The following is an 11,155-nucleotide window of genomic DNA, read 5'->3' on the forward strand; positions in this document are numbered from 1 at the left end:
TTTTCCAGATAAAGAAACAAGACACAAATGTTAAGTGATATATTTGAAATCACACAGCTGATCAGAGGAAGAGGAAGGACTAAAAGTTGGTAGTTGAAGAATGCTGTGAGTTTAAAGTGTTTGTCAAACAGCTGCTAGGCAATAATTGAACACATGTTTACTTTTTTTCTGTAGTTTTTCTATCATCATCTTTTAATAATGACTATATACTTATAAAAAGACTTATTGGAATATGTATTTTCAATAATTTTAAAAAGAGAGAAGTGGAAGAACACTGAACGATGGAACCACCTAGATGTCTGATTATTCTATAAGGATCAACTTTCTCAGCCTCCTTGACACTAGATGTATCTACAGACTAACTCCTGGTCAATGGGATATAAACAGACATGAACGGTGTAATTTTCAGATCATTCTCTTAAGGAGAAGGATCCTGCCTTCCCCTTCTCCTTTGCTGGAAAGTGGATGGGATGTTAATTATTGAAGCAGCCATCTTAGATAAAAAAATGGATGCCATGTTTTGAGGATGATAGAGTCATTAAAATAAAGAATGGTATAGTAGTCAGATAAGAAGTGCTTGGGTTCGTGACATCATGTAGATACCATATCACCCTCGAACAGATCACACTCAGACTGTTATGTAAAAGAGAAACTTCTTGCAGTGATTGAGCCTAATCTGAACTCATACAGTATTCATGTCCAACTTCCGTTTTCTATCATCGCAAGAAAGAACATCAATAACAAAGGTGAGTGCAAGCTACAGAGTTCTTTTATGAAAAAAGCGTGTGAATTTTAAAACGGGAAAGCACAAGAGGCAGCAATTGCTATAGTATGACTTTGATAACAGCAGGGCATGTTTGTTCCTCATCTTTATATTCAAGCTCCCTGTAGCATCCCATTTCCTTTCCTTTTGCATAATCGGTTTCCAACAGACATGGGTAGAATTTCACTCAACTAAAAAATAAAGGAACAGTGCACAGAAACCAAGGGAAATATCCAAACAAGTATATTTAGAAGCAGACCCTCTTGTTGGTAGGTGCGGTGATGGATGAACCACGTGCTCCCGCGACTCACCCACTGACACAAAACCAACCTACTAAGTATGAAAGGTAACAAAGATTGGATTTGCTGTTGAATGTTACTATATTTGAATATGAGAGTTGGAATGGACTTTATAAGTCATCCAACCTAACTAGACCAGTAATGCTCAACCCTATCTTCATAACAGGAACTGCTAGGGGGCCTTTAATAGTTATGAGTGCTGGCACCCCATCCTAGAACAAATAAATGGGCACCTAGGCATGTGGAGCTCAGGCATGTTTCATGCTTGTTTTTTGTTGAGAGACCTCCCTCCCTTCCTTCCTCCCTCGCTCCTTTTCTTCTTTCCTTCCTTTTTTGATTTTTGTGAAAACTATCTGGAGAGAGACTTGTTTCCTAAACCATGGATTCTGAAATCCAGAATAAATGGGTTTCTAAGAGATCCACAGAGGGAATTTGGGGAATTATAAAACCTCTGTGGCTGTAGCAAAATTATATTTACTAGTGTTTTTCTGGGGAAAGGGTCTACACTTCATCAGGTCTTCAGGATAGGGGAAAAAATTACTCAAAAGGAGGAGGGGGTTGTCACTTTGTGAGGGGTGAAAAGTATAACTATTGCATTGTTTTATACTCCTAAAACTAATAATAATAATAATAAAAAAAGAAGATACGAATTGCTAAGTTTGCTGGTAGCCACAGGCAAGTCACTCAATCTCCTTACACCTAAACTTCCTCATTTGTAAATTGGTGGTGATGCCTCTATACCTCGCACGGTTGTTGTGAAGATCAAAGAGAAAAGTACATACAAAACCTAACGCTGTGCAAGAACAACTTAGGAGTTCAATTAATAATAGCTATTCATGTTTTTACGTCCTTTGATAACATATTCATAAACGATCAGACAACTTCTGATTGAAAACCTTTAGGGATGGAAAATTCCATTTCTATAAGGAAGTTCATTCCATCCTGGCACAGCCCAAATGTTTCTTCATAATGAGCTGACACAGTCTCACTGCAGGTGTTGCCCACTGATCTTGGGGCCATTTCTCTTCTGCAGCCACAGAAAAGGCTTCTAATCACTTTCCCAAAGGATAAGGCTTTAATAAATTGCCACTTTTCAGCAAGGAAAGAAAGGCCAGATGATGATTAGGATTTGCCCCAGCTCTAAAATTCTATAGTTATAAAACTTTAGACATGCTTGATATGTGTCTTGAGATAGGTGGCAGTATATAAAATCTTAACACATAAATTGGATTTGCAAATACATTATATAAAGTAAAAAAACTGGTTTTAAACTTAAGAAAAAACTGCTTACAGGTTTTCAGTTGAACTGAATTTGGTTATTTTTAAGTTTCTTTCTACACTTATTTGTTTTTATTTAGGTCCTAAGCATATAATTTTAGAGACTTTTCAAAGGCATTTTCTTTGGTAAGGTTTGAAATAGCATATATTTTCTGTAGGCTCTAATCAATAGTTCCTTAAACATAAAAACAGTTGACATAGTAATACTAAATTTTAGCAGCACAAAAGTAAAAACTAGCACATAGAAATGAGAATCAGGACTTATAAAAAACACAAGAAAAAACTCAATAGCAACAAAAGTATAACAATTTGACAGACTGAAGTTTCCAGTTTTTAAGAGAAGTTGAAACTCAAAATGAAGGAACACTAAAGTTTATCTAAGTACAAGTTCTCCCATGTATATATTTTTTATTTATGACATTATGTAAAGCATGGTGCTCTCAGAATTTAAGTGCAAGCGTGTTTTCAGGGATGCTTCATTTTTAAACACTTGGTTAGGGTGTTGGTACTGGGAAATGTACAGAGGATATTTCCACCCACTTTGCACAGAACCGGTGATACAGTTGTGGGTTGACTTTAGATTGCAAGACATACTATAACCTCCTGCCAAATATAAAGGATCTGATTACATTGCAATCACCTCATTTTCTTCTGGAACCTGTTTATAATGCACATCATGCCAGTAGAGCAAAACCTAAAGTGCAAGTTACGTACGTCGTCAGTTGGGCACTCCAGTGTCCTCTGCTGCTCTGCCACCACACCTTGGCCAACCGCCTGGGAGATGTCTTCCTGAAATGTGAAAGATACGACCAGTAAGCAGCTTTGTAGGGTTCAAGTGCACTTTCTGACTTTAGCTGTCAAACACGATTTAACAGGGCCTCGATCTCCTACAAAATGACCAACACACCGGGCACACAAGTTCTATCCATTCATCTGGACTAACTCTCAGAAATGAACACAAGCTTGTCATTTCCAAATGCTTTCTTGGCCCTTTCAGATCTGTGAGGCTTTAATCCTATCAGATATCCTTTGATAGTCATTTCAGCCAGTTTTTTCTATTTCTGTCACACCAGTAATTCCTATATCTGTATTTATACTCAATATTAAGTCATTTCAGGTTTCAAATCTTGATATTAGAATTCTTCCCCCTTTAGATATTCAATCAGAGGCAAAGAGTACACTCTGTATAAATACTGGGAGATTCAAAGATAACTTAGCCCTGAACCTCATGGAGAAGTGCAGCGTCCAGACTCAGGAGAGAAGTAAAGCACCAAAACACACGGGAAACTGATGGATAGCTAAGGGAAGTTAATTGAAATAAATGATGACAATGATAAATTGACCAGAATGCTTATGTCTGCCTCCCACCATATCCCATCCTTTTTCACAGGCAAATTTATAGTGGAAACTGATGGTTCCCTCTAAGGCATGAACTCCTGTATTTGGCATGAACAGGGCAGGGAACATGGAGAGAGACAGATTTGGATAGGAGAAAGGATTTCTTTCATCTGGCTTTGCTAAATGTCTGAGAGACACCCGAGTGGCAGGTCTAGCACACAGATGGCAGGTAGGTAAGCTATTTAGAGATGAGAAGTATAACTTGTATAGCAGAGTGTTAGGAGTCTGTGACCCTAGTTCCTTGACTTAAGAGCAGGTTATCTGACCTCTCCGAGCCTCGGTTTCCTTATCTATAAAATGGGAAAAGATGAGTAGTTAGACTTTAGGGATGTTGGAAGGACTAAATGGAGCTATACATGAAAAGCACTTAGTCTGGTACCTGGCAAATAACAAATACTTAATAAAGATGGTAATGATGATAGTAAATAGAATCAACCTATGATAAACCCACGTTCCTAACTCTACTATAGGATCAGTGAAAAAGTGAAAACAATTACCTGGACAGGGCACTTTCTCCTTTGGGGAATGATGATGTACTGACACCCCCCATCCCACTCCCACCTCCGTCCTAGTTTCCTTTCTGGACTATTGACATAGCCTTTCTTCAACAGGCTTCCATGATATTTGTAACAATACAGTAGATAATGATCAGGTTATTCCCCGCCATGCATTATTACTAGGTTAGGTTACAATCTCATCCTGTCTCATCAATTCCCTATTGGTTTACAACCTGAGAGATTTAATCCCACCATGCAATATACTGAGACTACAGCCTAGGACCCCTGGAGAATTTTGACTACCCTTAGATGCCGACTTGAATCTTATTCTTTAGGACGAGAACCATGTCTCAATTAGATTCCCTCTTATTTCCCTCAAATGGAAGAAAGATTCTAGAACTCTTCTCCCCCACCCATGGCCTTAAAAAAAACAAAACCAAAAAAAACCTTTGTTCCTAAACAGATTATAGGACATAAAGTGAATTTTAAAATTGCCTCATCCCCTAATTCTTCCCTGGGCTTCCCGGTGGTGTCCTCTCCATAACATGACCAATTTATTTTATCACTACTTTTTAAACATTGTATTATATTAAAAAAAATGTATGTGTCTGTCTCCCATATACTAATAGGATTGACTTTTATTTATTTTTTGTCTTATTTGTTTCTTCAACATATAGTAGAATAGAATAAGAGCTTGATAAAGGGCTTGTGCTATATGAGTCAAAGTTTGGAAACTTAAATCTTAAATATACCTAGGTGGATTTCAGAGCCAGGCATGAAAGAAGGGACATTGGGTGAAGGTGATTCTGTGTCCTCCTCTTTAAAGGATCAAAGTTGAAAAGAGAGATGACATGAGAAGGTCAATATATGGTGCTCATGGGAATTTTTAGAATAAAGGTTCTAAATTGCCTTATAAATGGAAACCGTTGGTTTTATTCCTTCCAGTGTGGATCAAATGGCCTTCAGAAGAGCAAAAAGTGCCTCTATTTGAAAATGATACTGCAGGTCTGCAATTCTACTTGGCTTATACCCAGATTAATCAACAGTAGAACAAAGGAGCTGACTTCCCCAGCTAAAGACCCAATTTGCATATAACATAGAGATATTACTAATTTGGTTAAATTTGTCATCATCACTTGTACTTGTAAATAAAAAGAAAGGGCTCTGGAACAGTAGCCAGAAAAATCTGGGTTCGGATTGGTTCCATTACTTGCGGTAGTAGTGCTTGAAAACCTTCATTTTTTATAACAGTAAGAATGCAGTAACAGCTACCTGAACAAGGGGTGGTAAGCAAAGGTGAATTCAGCACATGCTTATTGAGCATCTACTCTGTGCCAGCCATGAAAAAGACTAACAGAGACTTGAACTTATGGCATTTACATATCTAGTGAGACAAATATTAGAGAAAAAATTATGAAAAACTTTGAATTACAACTGAATGATATATATGTGAAGGGGTATCTCAAATGCAGAGAGCAGTTGCCTGAGAAGTGTTAAGTTTCCTTCCATTTCTCTTGTCCTCAAAAATGTGGAAGGATGAGATGAGGAAATCAGAGCTCTGAAAAGCACCTGGCTCAACACACCCTTCCATTTCTTATACTGATTAAACCTTAAACCTCTGGGCTGAAGAACAGGGCTGGTACATGACGACAATGATGATAATAATAATGACAGCTAAAATTTACTGGTAGGTTACACATTTTCAATGTGGATGTATACCACAGACCTGTATGTTAGGTACTATTATCATCCTCATTTTAGAGTTGACATTATTGACATACAGAGAGGCTAAAGTATTTGCTGAGTCAGAAATTAATCCAGACACCTCTTGCTCTAGAGCCCGCTGCCCTTCAGTGAGGAATAAACCACAAGGGAAAGAAAAGTGCTGCCACCTCTTCTCAAACACACAAAGGAGTTTTAGAACTCAGCCTCAACACAGTGACTCCATCTTAGAGTCAGTGTTAGGTCAGAACAAGTCATGCCTGCTTATTTTGAGCCTGGACAGGAAAAAAGTTTCATGGCACTGGCCACTGCAGTGACCTCAGGTGATTCACTTTCCTTTGTGTTTAAACATAAATTCAGAACTTGCTAATCTCCCAACTACTGCACCAAAGGAGCTCCTCCTAGGTCCTTCAGAGCTGAGGTCCTGGGACATTCTAAAGTGCCGACTTTACACAGGGTTCCCTAAGTATGAAGACTGAGGAAGCAGTGAGGAAAGGTCATCCCATTTTATGAAACAATCTGATCTGACACATTCTGTGTGCACTGTATTATAATCCTCAGCCAAGTGCTATGAGCTCTTGAAAGACAATGTTTTATGGGCCAGGCAAATTACTCTGATCAAGAGAGGCAGCTTCCAGTGGGTGGACATCAAAGGCAACACTGGGAATACTCTACATAATCGATAATAATGGCAGCAAAGTTGGTTGACTTGTGTCTCAAAGCTGGGTAAGCAAAATGCTCTGTCTGTCTGGCCACAGTAATCCGTCCAAGGGTGGATAGTGGAATCATATGAAAACACCCTGTGGGTTTCCCAAAGTGGACCCAAGGGAAGCAAGGCAGCCCCTTTCTGGCAGGGAGGTTTAGGAGGTTTTGGCAGCCATGTTGCAACCATGCTGAGGAAGCGAGTCTGCAGCTGAAAAGAGTCAAACAGACATGCAGGTACATCTTTGGCAGCACCAAGTTTCTGGTTCCAACTGCCCCTGAGGCTGTCAACAGCACCCTTCTGGCAGTTATGTAAAAAGAACCTGCAGCCTATTGGTAAGTTACCCCTTCTGTCTATAAGGTTAAGTTGAGGTGTTCCTGCTTACAACCAAGAGACTTCTAATTAAAACGAAATGGATCCCAGAAAAGATCTATCAGGATAACAAACTCACAGCGGTCAGGCCTAAGGAAGCTAAACGGACATGAATAAAATGAACTGAGTATAAGACAACAAACTAGAGAGAGTGCTCAGCCTAAAAGTATTCAAATTCAACAATTTTAAAAACAGGACTCTCAGACAGACAGCAAACAAGCTGTCAACTGTTGACTTTGGTCCTTGGACCTTCTACTTTGTAGCCTTTGAATACACGAGAACGCTTGCCTGGGTCAGTAGCAGCTTCATTTTCGACGCATGTATCTAACCACCTGGATACGGTGAAATCACATTAGCACAAGCTCCCACAGCACCTTGCCTTCCCCTTCAACAGTAGTCATCAACACTGAGAATTACTTATCTAAAGTTGGATTCAAATCCCGCAGTGACACTTATTTCTTGAGTGTCTCTGTACCTGTTTCCTTACCTATAAACTAGGCATAGTAACAGTCATATAAAATAGGAACTCATATACTTAGGATGATGCTACTTGGAGTAAATGCGGTGACAGCATTAGCTGCCATTACTCTCAGCAGTTCTGAAAGCTCCCTCAAGGTAAGATCTGTGTGTCCTGTTCATTGCAGTTTGACCTGTGGCTAGCATCATGCCTGGGACGTAACAGACTTTCAGTACAAACTTGCTTAATTTCTGTTCCCTTTGAAAGAGAAGATAATCCACCTAGGTTTCACATGACAGGATCTTAAAATTATGTGGGCAAATAAGGCTTCTCCAGAAAAATGAGAACTTGACAGACTCAAAGAGCAGTGCCTGAGCAGCACTGTGTTTCCAAGAAGCTCTGGGAATCAGAAGAGAGGGCACTGGTCACACATAAGAAAGTCTGAGTTCTGGCTCTGAGCCGCTGTGTCATTTTCCTTCTCTGGGCCCTTAGTGCTAAGAATTATGGTTGTAAGGTTACTTTCTCAATTTAGAAAAATCTGAGAAGCAAGAGCTTCCTTCTAGGCTAGTTGAATTTCAAGTTCAATCATAAGTCTCCAAAGCACACCAGGGAAAGTGGCTGGGAGTGAAAGTAAGCTAGCAGCGGTCAAAGGTGTGAATCTGTGTTACAAATGTGTACCTGTATTTCTGCGGTGTTTGAGTTCATGAGATTACTTTGGCTGCTACGCTTGCTCTCTATATTGTCTTCATTTACAATTCAGAAAGGAAGAGAATGGGAGAAAAAGCCAAAAGCTTTTCTCTTGTGACTTTTATGAAGAAAGTAGACTTGACTGTAAATCTGCTGTCTTTTTTATGGCCAGGAAAGGGAAATTTATCATGTAGGCAAATCTCAAGTGTTTTTCAGAAATACAGGATATAAAGTACAATGAGCTGTGAAAAATGCCACATATTTGAATGCACTTGAACTCTGCCACCGGCAATTTGCATACTGTCCCAAATGAGAGGCTGATGCTGACTCAGGCACATTCTCTCCTGTTCCTTACAGGAAATTCCTAGACTTTATCGCTATAGATGCAGTTTTCATCCTGGGTCTGAAACAGAAAATAATATTCACACAGTGACATCTGCTCTCACAGCCAAACCAGAACTCCTGCAGTTTTTGACGGAGTGCAAACTGGGGGTAGTAATAGATTTTATGCACACAGTTCAGGAGCTTGTTTTAAAAATGAGCACTATACACACCTCACCTGAGAATTCTAGCCTGGGAGACCCAATGAGAAGCCTATAATCATTAGAAAGCATTTTTTTCCTAGAGTGGGAAATTGAGAACCAGTAAATAATTTTATTCATTAAAAAGGCAACACTATGGAAGTATGGAATATATTTCTAGAGTTTAACAGGCATTCAGGCTGTATGAGTACACCTGAAACCACTTATTGCTACTACAGACCTTTTTGAATTCATCTTGTCTCCCAGGCCAGTTCTTTGGTTCCAGTTGTTGATCTACCAGCTTTATGCAATACTTTGTCGCAAATCTTGCAGAATGACCTAATGCTAATTTCTGTGATGCTTACTCCTTCCACCACTTCTGATTCAAAGAAAGTTCCAGACAGCAGGCAAAGGGATTTGGCTTCCTTATGGTGGCTGAAACAGTTAGGTGAGAAACATGGAAATGAAGGCAAATCAATCTTCTATGGGGGGAAAATATTGGCCAACGAGGAACAGGAGTCCAGAGAGAACCAGAAGAAACTCCCTGTCAACATTCTCCTGGTTTGGACTATTTGCAATAGTTCCATACTTCTGCTATGAAAATATCCAGCAAGACAAAGCAAAAACACATCCTGGTAATAAAGCTGCAGCTGCCTCAGTAATGCACCCTTTATGTCTGTTCTGTCTTGTCTTAAAGAAGTCAGAACCCAGAGCAAAAGCTACCCACCTATGTTTTATTGGTGATGCAGTCCCTCAGACCTCACCTCCTAAAGCGTTGCAATTATCAATAAAAATCAGGTACACAGCCTTTTACTTCAGTGTCCATTTTCTATGTAATACTGTCTAAGACAATATGGCTGGCTGGGTAATGTTTAATAAATTCAGTCCTAATCCAAGTCTCAAAGGGTGTAGGAGTTTGCTCAGCTCCCACTGGAGGGAGCATGGAACGCCATACAGAAATATACTTCACCAGAGAACCCTGAGTTAGGGAATTCAGGAATTAATCCAGTAGGGAAAGTCATATGCCCAACACTCTTTACTCAAGGCTGCCTGAGTAATGATGGAAGAAGTTTGGAATTATAGTTGATAGGCACTCTTATTTAAGAGTAGGAAGACTTCTGAAATGCAAATAAAGAAAAACCTGATAATATAAAAAATGAAGTTGGGAAAATCAAGAAGCAAAAGAGGCAAATGATTCAGAATTCATCTAAGAGAGGTAACCCTGGCTTGGAAAAAGGAGACCAGAATAAACTACTTTATTAATGTCACACCAGCTTTACAGTCTTACAAATATACCAAACTCATCATGGTGTATTTCCTTTTTACCTATTATTGGATTTGATTTACTAATGTTTTGCTTAGGGTTTTTGCATCTAAAATTGGCATGTAATTTGTCTTATAATATCCTTGTCACATATTGGATTCAAGGTTATTCTGACTTCATAAAATAATTCAAGTAGTTTTTCTATTTTCAGAGAGAGTTTGTGCATGTTTACAAAAGTTCACATGTGAAACTGTCTGGACCTGGTATTTTCTTTTGGGTAACGGTTTTAATGTCTTACTCAATTTGCTAAATAGGTATAGAACTATTCAAGTTTTCCATTACTTCCCATGCCAAATTTGGAAATTTACATTTTAAAGAAATATGTTCATTCATCTAAATGTTTAATTTATTAGAATAAAGTTGTTCATTGTACTCTCTCCTTGTCTTCTTATACCTGGAGAATATGTAGTGATGTCCCATTTAAAAATTCTTAATTTGGTAATTTCTTTGATCAGTTTTTATTTTCCAATTTTTCAGTCTTTTAAAAGAACTAAGTTTGCTGTTATTGTCCTTAATTGTTCATTTGTTTTTATTTCATTGCTTGTGCATCTGATTTTTATTATTTATTTTCTTCTCTTTTATTTTGGCTTGATTTTCAGATATTTTTCAACTTCTTTAGGTGGATTCTTCAATTATTGATGTTTAGGCTTTCTTCTTTTTACTAAATATGCATTTAAGCATATAATTTTCACTTCACCTTGCTTTTGCTGCATTTTACAAGTTTCTGTTTGTTTTATGTTCATTTTCATTTAGCTCAAAATATTACCTTTCTTCCTTGACAATTTGTTCAATGGGCTTTTGAGAAGTGTGTTATTTAATTGCTAAACAAGGATTTCCTTTTTGTTGTTATTATTTACTACTAGATTAATTCCACTGTGGTCAGATAAATGTTCAGTATGATTTTTGGTTTTTTTTAAAGATTTTATTGGGGATTGGGGGAGGGGAACAGCGTTGGGGAATTGGGGAAGGGGAACAGACAAGTTGCTGTCCTTTTGTTCTTCAGTCTAGTTGTGCTGTATGATTTTTATTTTTATTTTTTTTACAATGTTCCTATGCAGTTTTAATCAGTTTGTTTTTCTCTGTGTTATATATCAATATAATGCTTAGGTTCTTTTTTTTTTTTTAATTGTTAGT

The 11,155-nt window shown here is 38.2% G+C and overlaps 1 protein-coding gene across 1 annotated transcript in view; it reads right to left on the reverse strand.

Moving 5' to 3' along the window:
* Positions 1-11,155, reverse strand: part of PATJ (PATJ crumbs cell polarity complex component) — a 351,381-nt gene that overhangs the window by 86,251 nt on the left and 253,975 nt on the right. The window contains exon 31 of the mRNA XM_019655480.1: positions 3,055-3,129. Coding sequence (XP_019511025.1) covers positions 3,055-3,129 — 75 coding nt within the window. The remainder of the gene's footprint in view (positions 1-3,054; positions 3,130-11,155) is intronic.

This window comes from Hipposideros armiger, unplaced genomic scaffold (genome assembly GCF_001890085.2).
Source record: "Hipposideros armiger isolate ML-2016 unplaced genomic scaffold, ASM189008v1 scaffold_240, whole genome shotgun sequence".
Classification (NCBI taxonomy): Eukaryota; Metazoa; Chordata; class Mammalia; order Chiroptera; family Hipposideridae; genus Hipposideros; species Hipposideros armiger.